At 42.7% G+C, this 19,073-nt stretch overlaps 2 protein-coding genes across 3 annotated transcripts in view; one reads left to right on the forward strand and one right to left on the reverse strand.

Annotated features, from left to right (window-relative positions):
• Positions 1 to 1,256: 1,256 nt before the first annotated feature.
• ssr3 (signal sequence receptor, gamma) lies at positions 1,257 to 3,491 on the forward strand. Its single transcript, XM_012824104.3, has 5 exons — positions 1,257 to 1,498; positions 2,037 to 2,163; positions 2,299 to 2,397; positions 2,747 to 2,878; positions 3,190 to 3,491. Exons 1-5 carry the CDS (start codon positions 1,366 to 1,368, stop codon positions 3,254 to 3,256), a joined length of 558 nt encoding a protein of 185 aa, XP_012679558.1. The 5' UTR covers positions 1,257 to 1,365; the 3' UTR covers positions 3,257 to 3,491.
• Positions 3,492 to 4,490: 999 nt separating this feature from the next.
• kcnab1a (potassium voltage-gated channel subfamily A regulatory beta subunit 1a) overlaps positions 4,491 to 19,073 on the reverse strand; it is a 61,202-nt gene continuing 46,619 nt past the window's right edge. For both annotated transcript variants that reach the window (XM_031573720.2, XM_031573721.2), the window contains exons 4-14: positions 17,772 to 17,851; positions 17,628 to 17,672; positions 15,233 to 15,277; positions 14,146 to 14,189; positions 13,674 to 13,760; positions 9,475 to 9,560; positions 7,871 to 7,991; positions 7,528 to 7,622; positions 5,832 to 5,952; positions 5,336 to 5,424; positions 4,491 to 5,234 (exon numbers count right to left, since the gene is read on the reverse strand). In XM_031573720.2, the coding sequence (XP_031429580.1) occupies positions 5,145 to 5,234; positions 5,336 to 5,424; positions 5,832 to 5,952; positions 7,528 to 7,622; positions 7,871 to 7,991; positions 9,475 to 9,560; positions 13,674 to 13,760; positions 14,146 to 14,189; positions 15,233 to 15,277; positions 17,628 to 17,672; positions 17,772 to 17,851 (903 nt within the window). In that variant the 3' untranslated portion in view covers positions 4,491 to 5,144. The remainder of the gene's footprint in view (positions 5,235 to 5,335; positions 5,425 to 5,831; positions 5,953 to 7,527; positions 7,623 to 7,870; positions 7,992 to 9,474; positions 9,561 to 13,673; positions 13,761 to 14,145; positions 14,190 to 15,232; positions 15,278 to 17,627; positions 17,673 to 17,771; positions 17,852 to 19,073) is intronic.

The raw sequence follows: 19,073 nt of genomic DNA on the forward strand, positions 1-19,073 counted from the left end.
TTCATCACGCTAGCTCATCTGTAGTATTTTATTTCTCATGGCAGTGGCAAACAGCTGCCTGGAAGGCTTGAGGTCTTCCGGCCTTTTCTCCCTACAGGGAACACATGCAATGTCAAGGGATGACTTACCATGGCACAGGCTTGCCATGCAAGGTAGCAGAGAGAACCAAAGAGCCATTGTAAGTTACTGTGCCTCTTTCATCAACGCCATGCCACATTACACCGTCTCTTTTTTTCAAAAGCTCAGCCATCACTTTTTAAATATTGAATATAAATTACATGTGCCATAATTCTGCCATGTCTTTTATTACTCATCGGTCTACATTGTTGTATATACTTATATCAAGTATTATAGATACTGATATTATATCTCTATAATAAATATTTTTAACTTAATTTTTCTCATTGTGTTTTTTGCATAGCTTAGTTAGGTATGTGACACTGTACCAGTGTACCAATGTAGTGTTGTGTACTATAAAGTCAGACTTAAAGTCTAGCTTGTGCCAGTTTGTTACTCTTCCTATGCGTGTGTGCAAGTGAGTTGCTCAGTGAGCTTGCTTCCATGCTGTTTGGCACGATGACCTTGGGGTACCTCTGAAACAGTCATAGAGATTTACAGCTGAAGTAATGGTGGTTTGCATGACAGTTGTGATGCTCCATTTTGTATTACTCTTTTTCTTGTTAGGTTGTTCAATATAAGATTTATCATTTAAAATATAGACTATTTATTTCTGCACTTGTATATTAGCTTATTGTGTCGTTTTCTTATAACTGTTTTTAAATTCTACTTTCATATTAACATAATTAAGCTAAAAGGCAAACTGTTTCATTAATGTGGTTCCTTATCATTAGCCAACAAACATTTTCTCAAGCTTTATTCATGTTATTCATGTCTTTTGATACGTTTTTGTAATTGTGTTGTTTTGTGAATAAGTATCAGTATTCACTTCAGTCTGTTCTCATACAGGCTGTGTAATTGTACATTTATTTCCAAAACAGCATGCATTTTTCTATACTTGCAAATTCAACGCAACCAAAAAGAGGGGTCTCTATAGTCTCTTTCTCTTTCTTTCATTTAATCATCTTTGTTTTCGTCTTTTCATGTAATTGCAGAAAGCACTTCGTATTTGATCCCGTCTCAGTGGTGCTTTCATCTCTACTACACTAGATGGTGGTATACATTTAAGGAACATGGCTTGAGAGAAAATAAAACACAATTGTTTCCGGTCAATGGTGACGACTTCCGTGTCTGTGCTGACGCGGCGTAAGAAACCGAGCGATTCATACAATCTGTGGACATACGTGTCAGTCTCTTTGCTGTTCGGCACTGAAAGCTAGGTTCGCTACCAGGTGAAGTCTCGAAGCAATGGCACCTAAAGGCAACAGCAAGCAGCAGTCTGAGGAGGATCTTCTGCTTCAAGATTTCAGCAGAAACCTCTCGGCAAAATCGACAGCGCTTTTCTACGGAAATGCCCTTATCGTCTCAGCTATCCCCATTTGTGAGTAACGTCAACGCTAACTAGCCTGTAGCTAGTTATAGGCAGCCAACATGTCAGTGGTGCTGTTGCAATTGTTACTTTCATTAGCCTTCATATGAGGAAAATGTGTTGGCAGCTTAATGAAAGTTAATCTGGACAAACTTCATGTGAAATGAGCAGTTCGTAGTTTTTGTGACGATGTATGCAACAATCCTAACGTTTTACAGGTCAGCTAATGTTAGCTAGCTGTTATTCTTGGTTGAAAATAACTTACTGGTAGTTCCTATGTGGACAAGTAATGCAATGGTAGCTGCTATTAGGTTACTTAGGATTCCTCTTGTCATTTACTAACAATAGATAACTCTTTCGTATTAACTTATAATCATGTTAATTTACAATTTAATAAGTTAACGCCTAGAATGAATGGCTTGGCTAGCAACTCAATCAGTAGCAGCCTTTGATTGATCGCGGTCAGATAGCGTCTGTCAAAGTTTAATTGTCAACCACAGTATTCGTGGCTTTATCAAGTTAACTATACTGTATTTTTGTCTTGCACTAGGGTTATTCTGGAGGATCTGGCATATGGACCTGGTACAGTCTGCCGTTCTCTACGCCGTTATGACTCTCGTCAGCACATACTTGGTGGCCTTCGCCTACAAAAACGTGAAATTTGTTCTCAAGCACAAGTAAGTACTCTCCTGTCTACTAGCATGTTTCCTTGTACTTTCAATATGTTTTGTGGTGTGAGCTCTTTTATTGTTGTAAGGATTCTATGTGAGTGCATGAATGTCATTGCCTTAAATATATATATATATATTCAGGGTTGCCCAGAAGCGTGAGGATGCTGTCTCCAAGGAGGTGACTCGCAAGCTGTCTGAGGCTGACAACCGGAAGATGTCCCGCAAAGAGAAGGATGAGAGGTCAGTCAAACTCTCTTGATTGCAAGCTGACTATCAACTGATAACATGGTGCACCAACTATGTTAATATGCCAAAGGTCTATATTGATCAAACTGTCTATTGACCATTTAATGGCTTTAAGAGACTAATATGTTGAATCAGATTGGGCCTAGAGCTGTAATATGTTACTGAAATGCAAGTGAAAGACTTGAAAGGAAAAATTCAAGTTATTGTAGTTTGTTAGTTATTGTTTAGTTCTTGCTTACATTTCCAGCCCAGTTGGGAAGAAAGAGACTGAGGCCAGGAGGGAGTTATCTTATGTTGTGTGTGTTGAGGGAGGAGCCTGAATGTAATTGACTGTCTCCTTCAGGATCCTGTGGAAGAAAAACGAGGTTGCAGATTATGAGGCCACCACCTTCTCCATCTTCTACAACAACACCCTCTTCCTGGTATTGGTCATCGTGGCCTCCTTCTTCCTGCTCAGGAACTTCAACCCCACTGTGTATCCTTTACCCGGTCTTATAATAATAACAATAACAATAATAAACAATGAATTCTACAGGCCATGAAACACCCTTCAGGAGATTATAATGATATACCGTACTTCATTTTGAGTAGGAAGGCAATATGATACTCAGTGTAATAGGTGAAAAGGTCTTAAAAAGTTGGTTACATTTCCTGGTAGAAGTAGCTATATATTGTGTTAAGACTTGGGTTCAAATTTCTTGTAAAATGTTTGGTTGAGAAATTGAAAAGTGTATTTGCTGAGTGTTCTAGGCCCTTCTTTCAGTGTTTCTCCTTGACTGTCTACAGTAACTACATTCTGTCCATTAGTGCCTCGTCTGGCCTCATTGCCCTGTTGTCCACTGGATCGAAGTGAGCGAATGAACAAACGAGCTGGAGAGTTGGAACCACAAGAGGAGGAAAAGAAAAATTAGTTGGGGGGTGAGGTGGGCTGGTTTGGGAAGGGGTTGGGGAAAGCCAATGATGTGACTGTGGGCTGGACATTATCATTTCTGTTGTGCATTTTCATGAAATTCATGATGTCATCTGTGGAGTTTTTTTCTGATCTCCGCCATTCTCTTTTTATACAAATTAAAGATAATGGGCCTGAACCAGTCCTCTCAGTGTTTGTCTTTTCATGATGTTGAAGACTACCTAGAAATGGCTACAAAAAGAAGATGCACACATATTACCAGTCTGTGTTGGCATAATGCATTTTATTTCAAGCGAAATACAGGATTTATCTTTATATATTTATAAATATTTACATAAGTCACTGCTTTATGACAAGAAGGAAAAGCATAATGATGGAGAAAAGACCCTGATGCAAGTATATAATGGCTTGTTAACACCGTTTTAACTCTGAACCATAGAAAACAGGTTTTACATCACTATGATTCTAAAAACCTATGGTTAGTGAGGAAGTAAAGACAGAAGCTTTATGTACATGCAGGGTTAGGTTAAAGGCACTCATTAGGAGAGGACTGGGAAAGCAAAAAACTGAACTGTTTGTGTAGGTCTTTGTTATGAAGCTGGGGTGCTGTGCAAACAGTTGAATGCTTGAGTACAGAGTTTGCAGATGTTCATATCTAACTCAAATTTTCATTTAGATGACTTAGAAGAAATTTGACAAGACAGTTGCTTGATTGAAATGATGAGTTATATATTCACTCATTTTAAAGATACATGTTATTCGCCCTGCTAAGGAGTGTCTTTATTGTTAAAAGACATTTTAGCATCTTAGAGAGGACTGATGTTTATGTACAATGATTTATGCTTTAGTATTAACCAAAGCTCTTGATGGAGCCTTTCAGACAAAGGCCAAAAATTATCAGTCAAGTTTTTCCACCCGTTTCCTTTAGAACCAAGAACTTGAGGTACCTTAAAACTGTAAATGGAACAAATGAGTATAGGATCCCACGGAAAGTTTACATAAGGATGTCTTGTGCCACACTAGAGTTGTGCAATGTACCTACCTTATAAGCTGATTATAATACTGTGGCTGTTGTCAGGAAATAAGGGTTGAGGTCAGTTTGCTTATATTACACATGTTGCAAAAACCTTTACATCCCTCACAGTAATACATAGAAAAGGGATACAGAAATGACTCCAGCTGCAATGCACACTATTTTCAAATGAGCACAAGAAGGGTCGGCGTTGGGTCTTCGAGGGATTTCAGGTAGTAGCTGGCATAAGACCAGCATTTGTCAGCAGTCAATGATGTGGCTTCACTAAATAAGCAAATGCAGAGGCATAGCTCTCCCCCCGCAGGTGCATACAGAAGACAGTACAGTCAGGCGCCCATTCAGACTTAACAGGAGTGGGATGCAGTTCCCTGGTCCACCAGAGGAGGGCGACATGCTTCACAATTCCACCTTCCTTGAAATTCGACCCCCTAAAAGCTCTACTGCGTTGCAGCCCTGCAGGGGACTGCATATAGTAATATGGGACGGCAGTTGCTAATAAGCTCAGTTGTGCTGTTCTTGAACTGTATATAACGGATGCTTCTTCTTCTTGTGTGTTGTTACTCAGCTACCGTGTTCTTTCTCGGGGTACGCTTGTTTGAGATTCAGGCTAGGTTACTCAGATTCTATCCAGCTTAGGCATGCAGGTTTGGGGGTTTAAAAGGCCCAGCCCTGGGGGGCCTGTAGGGAGGCCAGGCTCTGGGTAGACAGTAGGGACATAACGGAAATCGTATGACCCACACTGGCTGCATTATCACTGTCATTTGTCTTAGTAGAAGACGCACAGCCTCACAGAAGAGCCTATGAACGGTAGTCCTTCTTACTGTAAGGTCGATTGCCCAGGATGTGGTCAATGTCAGTTACCACGTGAGAAGTCATTTTCGGAAGCACCTGTTAATTTGAGAGGATGCAGTAATGTTAGGCTAGCAAAAGACTGCTACACATGACGCTCTCTAGATATGCAAAAGACTGAGTGTGTGCACCTTACTAACCTGTATGGCACCCAGATTCTCTGTAAGCTGTTCAGGGTTTGATGTTCCAAGAAGCACAGAGCTCACTCCCTCATTCCTCAGACACCAGGCTGAATTGAAGAGTAAAGTTCTGTTATTATTAGCATAATGCATTCAGAATACATCTGATCAAACAGGACCTGTTCTAGCATGTAATGTCCACTAGATGGTCGCAGTACTTTACTGTGGAAGCCTGAATGCTCTGCTTCTGCGAACATTGCCAAGGTACCCTGACATAAGTTAACTCTGGAATGGATTTAGCCCTGATCCACACCAGCACCAGGTCAAATTCAGATTCAGATGCTTATTTGGGCTGCTGGGGCCTGCAGCTGTTCTAAAGTGACTATTTCTGCCTGCTGATTCTGCAACTCTCACTTGGTAGATAAATCATCTGGTGCCAGGTAAGGAAGGAACTGCACTGCAGCTAACCGCCAGAGCAAACCTGACACGGGTGAAATGTGCTGTTTCTTCATCTTACCCACAGCCAGCTGTGGAAGAGTACAGCCCAGTTTCTCGGCAATGTGACCCAGCTCCTTCAGTTTAGCCTGTTGCTTCCTGCCGTCTTCGCTCACGATCTTATCCCTCAGCCACTGGTATGACTGAGGAAATTAAAGGTAGGCAGGGGAGGATAAGAAAGAGAAAAGGACAGAAAAACTTTCAACTGTCTGATTAGGAAATAACATTTTTATCATTGAATACAGATTTTCAGTTGAGCAAAGAAATGACACACAAAATAAAACAATGCATAGGTGGTCACCGGGATCACCTGAGCAGGTGTGAAATGTTAGAATTGAAACTATATCATAGACAAACATTATTAATTAATTTGTTACTAGGCACCCACTAGAGAATACTATTCATTAGACATGGCATATCTACTCTCTTAAACCAATACATGTACTCAGATTAGCTTGCACTTTACAAATTATAGAAGGAAAAGTAGTAGCCATACTGGTCCAGAAGAACACATTTCCCCTTATCCACAGTTTTCCTGTATCCTAGCTGGCAATGAATTAACAACAGGAGCCCACATTTTACCGAAGTACAAATCTATCTGCATGTTGCCTCACAGTCTTGCTCTCAAAAAAAGTGTACTCTTTGTTTCCCTTGATTTGTTACAGGTTGATATGGATCAGATGGAGTGAATAACTAATTAATTGTCATCAATATGTTCACTGATACGGATCTTTTTGCACAAGGGTGCGACTATTATTTACACCCAGAGGCAATCAGAATGATAAGTTGTGCAAGCTCCTGATTTCCTGAGAGAATACATCAGTGCTCAGATACCAGCCATGGGTATGAATGGGTTACCAGAATGTCGTCTTTTTTAGTTTGTTTAAAAAGGTCTATTTATTATTCTTGTGTCATAAATGTGAACTTGGACATCTGGCCCATATTCACCAAGCATTTAATCTTACCACTAAGAGTACTTCTATGTCGCACTAAAAGTTTCTACCTAACAATTTTCTCCTAAATCGTATTTACAAAGCCGGCAGAGACTAACTTTTCCTGAGGAAAAGCATCCTAAACTAAGAGAGAGACTCCGTTGCTATGGCTGACGTCAAGTCTCATGCATGAACTTGCTTCAACTACTTCGGCGATGATTGACAGGTCTGATTGACAGGTCAGTTTTGGTGAGGAGGCAGGAGCTTCATTGCCTGCTGCAAAGAATGATAAAATAAATAAATAAATACGTGATACACCTAATGCTACACGTTAAATAATAGGCCTAGTGGAATACGCTATCGTTATTCGAGAGCGTCTTCGGTGAAATGCATCCTTATGATGACAGTTCATTTATACAATAAAACATTACATTTAATTCCATTTCACACTGAGTGGGTTGTTGGTTGGTGACGTAGGCTATTGCGTCCCTTACAAGCTCTATAAGTGTACCCTCGCGATTGAGACGGTATTTATTTGTTTGTATAATGCTATAAACAGCCTTTCTCCGATCGTTTGAGAGTTAATCTGAGTGAGTTAGGAGTCCTCTACTATTTCTCTCAAGTCCTCCCAGACTTAAGTGCCACTTTGAGTGCTAAGGGACTTTGTGAATAGGCCTTAAAGTTAAGGAGCTACTTTTAGCATTTAGATGCTTTGAGAATACAGGCACTGAATTCCAGGAAAGGCACATTCATTGGCTATTGTCACATAAAACTTAATCTACATACCTTCATGGAGGCCCTGGAGGTTTCAGGGATGCCATTTTCATACTTCCCAGTAATGATGCCACAGGCTAGGGGAGACCACGTCATAGCCCCCACCCCTGAAGACACAAAGGAAACACAAGTTAGAAAGTTGTGCATGATTAACTCAAATTCAGAACATATAACTGCTGTTCCTAAGAAAGCTTTTAGAAGGAGATTAGAAGAGGAATATATATTATACAGAGCTACTGTGGATTTGCAGCATCAAAAAGGGAAACAATTAATTGGGTCCCTTGATTGAAAGCAGGCAGATGGTGTGGGGTGAGGAGAGTTGGAGAGGGAGTGGGGAGGATTGATTGACACCTGCCTATTTTATGGTAGAGCTCAGGCAGCTGCACCTCCACCTTCTCCCTCTGGAAAAGATGATACTCAGCCTGCTCACACACCGGGGGGATGAGGTTGAACTGCCTCGCCACGGAGTACGCCTCCTAGAGCGGAACGAGTGAAGTTGAGGAGGGAAGAGAGAGAGAGAGAGAGAGAGAGAGAGAGAGAGAGAATGGAGTGGTAGGGAAAAAATGATATACATATGAGACAAAAAATCATCAATTATTTCCCTGGGCTAAAACAATATAAATATCTCCCCCTCAGACTACATTCTAAACTGGTTATGTTTCTTTTTAATGTGCCCATGATTTTGCCTGTGTTGTTATTTGCACTTACATGTGTGGGTATGCATGTCAGCACAGTGCCCAAGGACTAGACATGTGGCAGGCAATCATTTCCTTGCAAGCTAGGAAATTACCACATGCAGTCATATCATCTACACACTTCCTGCTGAGAAGCTGTGTTTGCGCTATTTGGCGTGACACCAGGAAGTGGAGCAAGCCCTCGCCATGGCACAAATTACAGGTTGTTGTATCTGAGCATCTCCTCTCCAAACTCTTCTCCTGCCATGTGCCTACCCAAACCCCTCATTTATAAGCATGAATTAATAATGTGGTTTCAATTGCACCACTTTGGTCTTGCTAATGCACACAAAGCCCCTGGCATGTTCTAATTAGCAGCCATTGAAGATGGCATACGCTGCGACTTAGCAAAGCCGGCACAAAAACAAAGCAAACGAAGAACTTCTCACACACACACACAAAAAATGGAGCACAGAGATAGATGACAATGGAGAACGTTTGGCGACTTGCCTATGTCCCTCCCCCTCCCCCTAAAAAAACAGCTTTACTCTGTCTCTTTCTTTCTCTAGAAAATCATTTATCACGAATGCCTCCTCACTCCATTTCCTCAAAGTCAGCTCCACACAGGACGAATGGTGACTCTGATGCTGGCGCCGCATCAAAGCGGCCGCAGGACTCCCTTTGTGAGCACCAGAATGCCACCGGATCCTATCAGACAAGGCAGCTTCTGAGACATTATGGATGGTCTCTTTTCAGTGCGGGCCTCAGACACAGTTCAGGGATATCTCAGCCCAGCAGCAGCAGCAGCAGAGCACTCATCTATTCTATTAGATCAGCTTGATGTTATCTGACTGTGTCTAAGACTCGTGAGTTGTGGGGATCATTTGTTGCTTAGTTCAAGCTCAGTGTTAAGGCTGATACTAGTTACCAGTTGTATGCATAAGGATGCACTTTAACCTGAAAGCTGAGCGCACCTCATGCGTCCAAGAACATGGCAAGAGCTCTGTGCTGAGGAGGGAAAGGTTCTCAGTCTGAGCTTCCTCTCTTTTTTCTATTCGATTTTGAAAACCTAAACATGTAAGTTCAATCAGTACTGGACAAGACTGCCAGCAGCTTTGACAGCTGCGCCTCCAAGTAGTATTAAGCCAGCATGTCCTTCAGCCTAATGTCCGCTCAATCTAACAGTCTTATTGGCATGTGTGTAATACACCGTTTACACGTACAGCTGCATGGATGAGCGTTGCATGTCACTCTCTCTAGACTCTCACTCGAATGGGCCACTCACCATAATTTCCATGGCTGTCCATCGTGACGTTCCCCAGTACATGGACATACCCTGATTGATGACATAGGTCATGGCTCTCACAATCTCTGAGAAAACAAAATCACAAATGATGCTGTCAGTTGTTTAAACCTGTGTTAAATGTCTGCAGTAAAAGACATACCAATGTGATTTGGTGCAAAAGTGGTGACTTAAGAACAGCAGATTTAAAATGGAGAACGGTGATTCAATTCATTTTGGTAGAAAAGTAAGAATTCCTGAAGAATGGAGAGATGGAGTGAGGGATTAAGAGAGTGAGAGAAATGAGGGAAGAAATTGGGAGTCCGTCAATTCAGTCACTGAGAATGTAGGTCTAAGAGTTACTTGTGGAGGAGACACTGAGTGATGGTTGGAAAAATGAGGCACATTCAACACAAAACTACAGACAGATAGGGACTGAACTTCTGTGTTAGTGGACTGTGCTCTAGGAAAACTACAGCTGCCAAAATAAGCAATCCCAGTCCAGATCCCTAGTTCATATGAGAAAATGTTGGTTCAAATGTGCCTGGCTGCTGATACAAAGCACACTTAAAATTGCCTTCAACTCCAGTCATTAATTCAGACGTGCCTAAGGCCCTGGCCCCTGGCCTTCGCTGCAGACAGTGAGTATGTGGAGAGTGACTGTAACGGGACTCTGTTCTTTGTGGAGGTTACGCACCCGGCGAGGCTGTCTAGGAGTGTTTAATATGCAGCACACGAGCATCAGGGGAGATGACACGGCACTTCTGCTCACTGCACAGCCTCTCTGCACTGTACCGCCTGCACCAGCCACACACACCAGATTAACATGGAGAGAGTCACTCAAGCCTGAACACCAGGCGGAGGGGAAAACTGACTGAAGGAAACTTTTGAAGTTTGTCTAAAAATAGTGAACATTACACTGAGAATGAGAGAGGGTGTGGAGGTACCTGCATTATTAAATTATCCGCAGTTGAAAAGGCTATAAATATTGCCCTTCATGACCCCTCAACCCCCACTAACAGTTAACAGTTAACAGTTGTTTCATGCAGTGGATCAAAATCAATACAAATCCAGTTTTGTCTGAAAAGGGTGAAAAATATAACATGTTGAAATAATACCCACGAACATATTTGTCCAATGTTGTCAACACCAGCACACTTTAACACCAGCATTCCATGTGTTTTTCACGCTGGATATAGATGTTGGAGTTAGACCTTTTTGCTTGAGTTAGACCTCTCACTTTGCGCACCAAACTGAAAAGTTCCCACTCTCATCGTCCTTGTGTTAGTGTGCAGTCAGTAGCTGACTCTGAGAAAGACCTGACCCTCTTCTGACCAGAGCCCATATCTGAATCCATTTGGTGAATTATCACTTGGAACCGAATATTGAATCAATAACACAGTAAAGTGTAATGAGACAGACTGAAAAATAAAGTTTACAGGTAGCTAGACAGAATTCCTCGGATTTGGGTGTTGGAGAAGACTACATGCATGGTTGTGGGCTTTTTTACTGTTCTACATAATTAGCCTCCAAGCTCCTTTCTCTTCTCTACAAATCACTAACAATAGAGAGCTCTTAAATGGCTGAATTTAGACTCTACACCAGCAACCAGCAAACAGAAAGATCCTGGCAAAAAAATTGAAACCTCCACAAAGCCAAGACACTACAAACTTTTATGTTGCACATAATATATGCACTTTTATGCCCACACTAGCAAACGGGTAAAACGCATTATGCATTTTGGGATTGTGAAGTTGGCTCTTTAAAGCCCTTTGTGTAATCCTCTCCATTTTCATCTTACAGTGTGTGAGGTCCTGGGAATAGGTTTTGTGTTTGTGTTTGTGTCATGTTTGAGAATAATGGTAATTGGGATGGTGTTTGTGCACAGGGAAAACATGTAGCATTCCTCATAGTGACCTCAAATAGTACAGCTCTGTCTGAGAGAGACAGATAAAGAGTGGTCTTAAACAAAAGAGCAGCCTTTGGCACTGAGGAGCAGCACTAAAGAACAGGAGAGGTGGAGCACAATGTACCCCAGGATTGTGCCACAACTGATTAACTGAATGGAGTACCACACAAAGCCAGGTTGTGTCTGTGTGTGTCTGTGTGTGTGTGTGTGTCTGTCTATCTGTGGGTCCTTGCGTGTGTGTGTGTGTGTGTGTGTGTGTGTGTATGTGTGTGTGTGTGTGTGTGTGTGTGTGTGTGTGTTTGCAAACATGTAAAAACATGAAAGATAGAAGACTATGAGAGAGATGCTGAGTTGTGCTATTATAGTTCATTCTGTTGTGTAAGCTGAAGTTTTGGATGAGCAAAGATAATGATGTGAGAGTAACATTAAGAAACATCTTCCACTGCCTCCGGCTGTGCTCTGGCTCTTTGTGTTCTCTTCTCTGCTATCTCTCTCCCTCTCTTCATCCATCCTTCACCATCCCTCTCTCTCTCTCTTCATCCATCCCCCTCTCTTCATCCCTCTCTCTCTCCCTCTCTTTTCATCCATCCCTCGCCATCCCTTTCCCTCTCTCTCTCCTTATCTTCATCCATCCCTCTCTCTCCCTCTTTTCATCCATCCTTCACCATCCCTCTCTCTCTCTCTTCATCCATCCCCCTCTCTTCATCCCTCTCTCTCTCCCTCTCTTTTCATCCATCCCTCGCCATCCCTTTCCCTCTCTCTCTCTCCTTATCTTCATCCATCCCTCTCTCTCCCTCTTTTCATCCATCCCTCACCATCCCTCTCTCTATCGCTCTCTCCCTCTCTTCATCCATCCCTCGCCATCCCTCTCTCTCTCTCTCACTGGCTATGCCTCACCTGGGGCTCCTTGACATTTAAAACACACCAACTTCTATTTGATTTTACATCTTTGGGATCACAAGTGGCTTCAGGTGAGTGAGTGTATTTCTTCCAAAGGGCCTTGTTGAGCAGAGTGCAGCCCCAGACTGGCTCTCTGTGCTTTTCAATGGCAGTCGCATGGCATTTCTGTGGCTCCGTGTATTGTACTGGCTCTGGCTAAGTGCAGTTGCTTTTGTGTGGTGCAGTGGCTAGCGGTGCGGGCGGCTGCGGTCCACGATCCCTCCTCTGCCTCAGGCAGGCTCGCTGAGTGGCCGAGTGAATGCCAGGCTGGGTCAGGTCACTCTGTGTGGTCACCGTGACTGGGCAGGAGTGACAGGGCCCCCCTGAGGGCCACTCCTAAGAAGGGTTGTGCAATTGTGCCAATCTCCATTTCACACCAAGCAGCACATCGCATAATCATCGATTTAAAGTTCTTGAGATTGAAGTCCTCAACTGCGCTCTACTGGGTACCAAGTACCAGTGCTGAGGTGGTTGATGTGGCAGTACTTCTATCTAGTGATATGTAAATAGACATGTAGAGTCTATTGTAAAGGTACGTTATAAAAATGTATTTGTTTTATTTTGTCTTTATTATGCTACAGGAAATATTATTCTGAAGAGAATGAGGGGGAAAACAAATCAGACAGAAGCAGAGGGATTGTGTGTGTGTGTGTGTGTGTGTGTGTGTGTGTGTGTGTGTGTGTGTGTGTGTGTACACACTGAGAGTAAGGCCAACAACTAACACCCTAACATGTGAGAGACAAGGCAAACACTGGGGATATTTTTTCACTCTCTCTCTCTCTCTCTCTCTCACTCAGGCCACAAATATGCTGCGTGCTTCCCCCTGCTGTGGTGGAGTACAGCACGCAGGCCCTGACCTGATTACTCATCAGCCTGGCACTCTGGCATCATGGGAGGGCCTGAGCTGGCAGAGGGGAAGCAGGAGGCCACACTGACACCATGACAGGGTCACTGGCCAGACCAGCGGGACAGATCACCGCTGACATTTGGGTGTCATGTCCCATCCCAGACCTGGACTTCAACATCCTCCAGTGAGTCCCACAGAGGCTGATGATAGAGTCATGCTGGGCCATAAGTGAAACAGCTCCCCTCCTCCTGCCATTCAGAGGCGTCTGTGCCTCCTGGGTAAGACACAGAGCTGAGCTTAAAGCCACTAGGAGACTATTGGAGGATGAGTTATGCCGGAACTGACTCGCAGCTCCAGAAAAAAGGTTATAGATTCTCAGGTTCTTTGTTCTTCTCCCATCAATGTTTTCTTTGAAGAAGATTCAAAATAATCATTCAGTAAAGGAGTCATGACAAAAGAGGCTAGGACACCAAAGGTACATGCCAGCTCTGCTTTGAGTTCACTTACCTTCCATGGGCGTGTTGCTGTCTGGCCTGTTGGCGAAAACAACATCCACATACTCCAGCTGCAGCCTCTGCAGCGAGCCCTTTAGACCTGTCAGGACACATTCACATGATTCTCTTGTGGAAAATACTAGATTTTGGCAAAACAAAGTGTTTAAGAGAGTTAAAATTACAATTCCCTCAAGCTGATGATGAAGGCCTAGTATGTGTGTGTGTGTGTGTGTGTGTGTGTGTGTGTGTGTGTGTATGTCTGTTTGTCTTATGCATTACATTTCAGAACATTACATGACAGCAATGCATTATAATGCCTTGTAATGACAAGAGGTGTGTATGCGTATGTGTATTTGAGAGAAAGAGAGAGGGAGAGAGAGAGAGAGAGAGAAAGAGATATAGATAGATAGATAGATAGATAGATAGATAGATAGAGAGAGAGAGAGAGAGAGAGATCGAAAGCAAATCTGAAAACTGAGTTTAACCTTCAATAATGTGCTTCCTTGAAAGACCCCTCTCAGTCTCTGCTCTGTACAAGAAAAAAGAAACACCAACACAAATACCATTAGTAGAGCAGGTGAAAGAAAGGGGATCCCCCACACTGAGACAGACTGAGACCTGTTAGGGGGATCAGGAGGACAAGGCCACACTGAGACAGACTAAAACCTGTGTGGGGGATCAGGAGACTGAGACAGAGACCTGTGTGGTGGATCAGGAGACTGAGACAGACTGAGAACTGTATGAGGGATCAGGAGGCCAAGACCACACAGACAGACTGAGACCTGTGTGGTGGATCAGGAGGCCAAGACCACACTTTAAGCTCTTCTTTGTCAGCCTGTTCCTATGATGTGATTTATCCTCTTCCTCTTTATCAACCCCTCTACCCCTCTCAGGCAAGCGCTCATTCGTATTCATGAAGAGACACACATAAAAAAGTCAATCAGGGGCTTTGAAAGCTTATCATACCTTCCAGCACCCCAGGACGACAGTAAAAGCACTCACAAAAAAGTTTTTTAAAGAGTGAGAGAGAGTGAGTGAGAGAGAGAGAGAGCGAGAGAGAGAGAGAGAGAGAGAGACAGTGCCGAAGCCTGTCTGGGTTCCCATCATGCCTGAGTAAAGTACTTCAGTATTATGTCTGTGATAAGACAGTCAGGGCTTTCAAAAAGGGAGAACTGGTAAAAAACATATGATTTATGAATCTTAAATGTGTAATTGTACAGTTATTTTCTCCATGCAGCTCTTTTAGTGACAATGTCCATTCCAAAAATATTTGGCAGACTTGAAGGAGCATTTGGCAAAATCGTATTTAAAAAGTAGGTTTGTTTAATTTCCATGAAAGCATACAATAAAATGGTTTTGCCTAGAGTAAATATTGCAAAATCCATCTAGACGGACACACATCAAATTATAGTCAAGTATACACAATATAAACAAATGTACACTCAAAAACGAAGAATGAACATTCTATCACTCAATACAACAGTCTCAGTGACAACTGCAGGAGCAGACATCTGCAGCTGTGTGTAGTAAGCGTGATTACTGGGATGTCCAGTGGGAATGCTTCTCACTTACTTTCCACCCCAGTAGAGCTTTGTGGTGATGACCAAACTGGACCGCCTGAGAGACAGAGAGAGACAGAGAGAGAGAGACAGAGAAAGAGAGACAGGGATTTTCTGTGACTCATTCCAATAATCAGTGAAACCCTAATGAACTCTGTTGGATCCTGTGGTCCCTGCAATCAAAGTGAAAAAGCCCATTTTGAATGGCTCTCTAATCCTTGCTGTTACACACACTCTTCCCACCATGAAACCCTCATCAGTTGCCGTGGAGTCATTACATCTTCATTAAAAGTTAACGATGCTATCACGGGATAATTGCACTTGTCATTTATGCTCACTCTTTTTGCTTCATGTGAGAGGATTCTGAAATGACTTTACGTGTTTCCCACACACGACGCACTGTTGCTGTTTTGCTAGTGCGCCTCAAGTTGTGCATTTACATTTTAGATGAGCGTAAATGAGCCTGTGGTGTGAACCCCCCCCCCCCCCAATGCCTCACATTCTAGCACATTAAACATGAAGTGCACCGTTTGCAGTCACCACTTACATAACCACTGGAATGGAAAAACCGCACAACACACACACAAGGAATACTGCAGCCGACGCAAGCATCTGACTGACACAGAGACAATCACAATGATGTTGAGAGAAACAAACTAAGACCCTCTCTCTATTTACACACACACACACACACTAGTCACACACACACACACTAATCACACACACACACATCTCACAGACACTTTCTCAGTGACACTGGGTAGCACTTTGAGGACTAATTCACACCAAGGCCTGAGCTGTAAAGCAAAGGAACAGCCAGCCAGTGAATGTGTGAGCACTCCTGCTCTGTCACTTGGCATTCCTCCAAAGAAACAGAGAGGAATGGAGGAAGAGATAGATAGATAGATAGATAGATAGTCAGATAGATACAAAGATATATAGCTAGATAGTCAGATAGATAGAAAGATAGATAGATAGAGAAGCTTGTCTGTCCATCATTTCTGTCCTTTCATGACCGCATCAGCAGTGTATCCTGGGTAAGCCAGCATGGCTCCCTGGAGATCTCATGAGGATCAGCTCACCCATTTCAGTTTGCCCTAGAAGATGACTGAAATAGCAAAGAGGACATGCAGCGCTACATGTGTCTAAACTCAACATGCTATCTTGGCATATTCCTCCTATGGAATCAATGGGAAGTTTATTGCTAGCATGCTATAATCTGAACCTTTTTATTTATGACCTCATCATCACCATCGTGACTTATAATGATTATGTTATTGCATTTCAGACATGATTTAATGCTCACAAAATACAGCTAATGTGTATGAAGTGGAGCTGAAAATGTAGAGCTGATAACTTTAATAACAAAACTGCAAAAAAAATTAAAATGTGTTTCTTGTTGGCCTCTCTCTCTGATTCTCTAGGCGACCCATGAAAGCATGATAGCTGTCGCCATGGATACCTGCATATGCAAGTGCCACTGCGTGGTTGTGGAGATGAGGGAAAAACAAAACACCTGGCAAATGTCTGATCAGAGCACCTGTTAGCCGTAAATGATTAATCAACTTTTTATGGCTATCAGACTAACAGGCACACTGCTGAAACCACACAGACGTGCAGCAAAACAGATGCTTGCTGTTAAAAACAACATTAAAGAGAATGGTTAGTGGTATAAATATATAAATATATAAAATTAGACCTATCCTAATGAACACGTGCAAGTACAGGTTCCAGATCCTACAACCCTTAAGTCGTTTTGTGCTGGTTTGGTCCCTCTTACTGTTATATTATTATATGGCATCATTAGATTAATAATACTGAAGTATCAGTGTGTAAGCAGCATATTACTGTTGGAACTGCTGGAGGCTGAGATAAATCTGAGGGGTTGTGAGATGATTAATAATAAAAAATTAAAAATAAAAAATATATATATATATATATACAATATCATATTTTCTCTAATTTCAGATTTTTGGTGCGCTATTAGATTATTTGAACATTTAGTGAAATGAAACCATGTGAGAAGTTTAGAGGGAAAATCACTATTGAGGGAGCTGTTAACAACGCTGGACATCTGACATGTGATCCTGACTACACACTGCTTTTTTGTAAGACGTCACAAGCCAAAAAGGTTGGAAACCACTGGTTTAATCTATAACTAGGTTTAGTATAGAAAAGCTTGTTCAAAAGGAAATACTCAAGTAATGTACAACTCTGTTGCTTCACAACAATGCTTGATGAAGTTAGGTCTATTGAGGCTGTAGATAACATACTGATTGGAGATGATGGATTTGTATACGTATAGGCGTGTTCAACACACTTTCAACATGCACCCCCCCAAACACACACATCATGCACAGGTATGGAGAGAAACAGGGAGAGAGAGGGGGAGAGAAACAGAGACATACCTCCAACATTTCTTCTTAATAATGTTCCCCAGTATGACTTCAGCCCTGTGATAAAACAGGTCCAAATCGATGAAAAGGCAGCCCCCACATGAGCGGTGGTGTGGTTATTACATTCATAAATCATTATGTCTGACTCTCACCCACCTTCCTGCAGCATACACCTCAGCCGTATCAAAGAGGTTGACGCCACTTTCATATGCTATAGTCATTAACTGTTCGGCTACCTGTAATTTAGACAGGGAAAGATTTGTATCAGTTGAGTCAACCTCTATCACACACACACACACACAGACACACATGCACACACACACACACAGACACACATGCACACACACACACAATCAAGGTCTGTAAAAAAAAAAGAGTATTCGCTGACCAGCAACCCCTCCATATTCCCCTTGACAAAAAGAGACCATCACAACCCACACCCAATGCCTGTCAGGGAATCTATGGTCATGGCATGCCATTACTGCAGACCAAGGGGTCCTGTGATTCAGCTCTCCTGTGTCTGGGCTCTCCTGCCAGGCTCCCTGTCCTGGCTGCCCCCGCCCGACTGTGATTCCACCAGACAGAGCACGGAGCTTCATAAATCACGCTGAACTGCTGAGAGGCTAATTTTGTCTCGGTCTGCACTTTACGATGGGGACAGTACTGTATATTTCTCTGCTGCATTGCTGTGTTTTTTTCTCTCCATTTGTGCCTGTGAGGGTGGGCGCAAAAGGTAATTAGCTTTGAAAAGTTCCTTGGAAAAACTCAGAATATCTTTCTAATGCTGTGAGAGAGAAACAAACTAACTCGATTTTCGAGGGTGCTGGGGAGATATACAGTGATGAAAGTGATTTAGGAGAGAGAGGAAGAAAGAAAGCCAAATCAGAGTTGAAATGTTGTGAGATTGTCCATATGGTGGCCTATCACTTTGTGACTGGCTGAAGGTGACCCTCAAAATGAATGAGAAGTGTGAAATGACAGATGTGTAGATGAGAGAGACAGATGGAGAAAGAAATACAAAGCGACATGTGAGTAGACAGTGTGTGTGTGTGTGTGTGTGTGTGTGTGTGTGTGTGTGTGTGTGTGTGTGTGTGTGTGTGTGCGTGTGTATGTGTGTGCGCGTGTGTGTCTGTGTGTGTGTGTGTGTGTGCACGTGTGTGTGTGTGTATGTGTGTGTGTGTGTGTGTGTGTGTGTGCGTGCGTGTGTGATGAAGTGGTCTAGAGGGTCACAGAGAGGATAACAGTTGAAAAGAGCTTGATGAGCTGAAAGTGAATAAAGAGGAACGCAGAGATAAGGACCAAGAGGGGAAGAGAACAGGTTGTTGCATAACATTGCGTAATACTGACTCCCCCCCCACACACACACATACACACACCACTCTCCTCTGCAGAGACATTTTTGCTGAGCAACAGTCTCTCTCTCCAGACAGAACACACACAAGAAGAACCGCTACTGAA

This window comes from Clupea harengus, chromosome 9 (genome assembly GCF_900700415.2).
Source record: "Clupea harengus chromosome 9, Ch_v2.0.2, whole genome shotgun sequence".
Classification (NCBI taxonomy): domain Eukaryota; kingdom Metazoa; phylum Chordata; class Actinopteri; order Clupeiformes; family Clupeidae; genus Clupea; species Clupea harengus.

Bases quoted from the DNA above. Each gene is read 5' to 3' on its own strand.
- ssr3 (XM_012824104.3), top strand. From the start codon at position 1,366: ATGGCACCTAAAGGCAACAGCAAGCAGCAGTCTGAGGAGGATCTTCTG. The intron at 1,499-2,036 runs GTGAGTAACGTC...GTCTTGCACTAG, and splicing joins CGTCTCAGCTATCCCCATTT to GGTTATTCTGGAGGATCTGG. The intron at 2,164-2,298 runs GTAAGTACTCTC...ATATATATTCAG, and splicing joins AAATTTGTTCTCAAGCACAA to GGTTGCCCAGAAGCGTGAGG.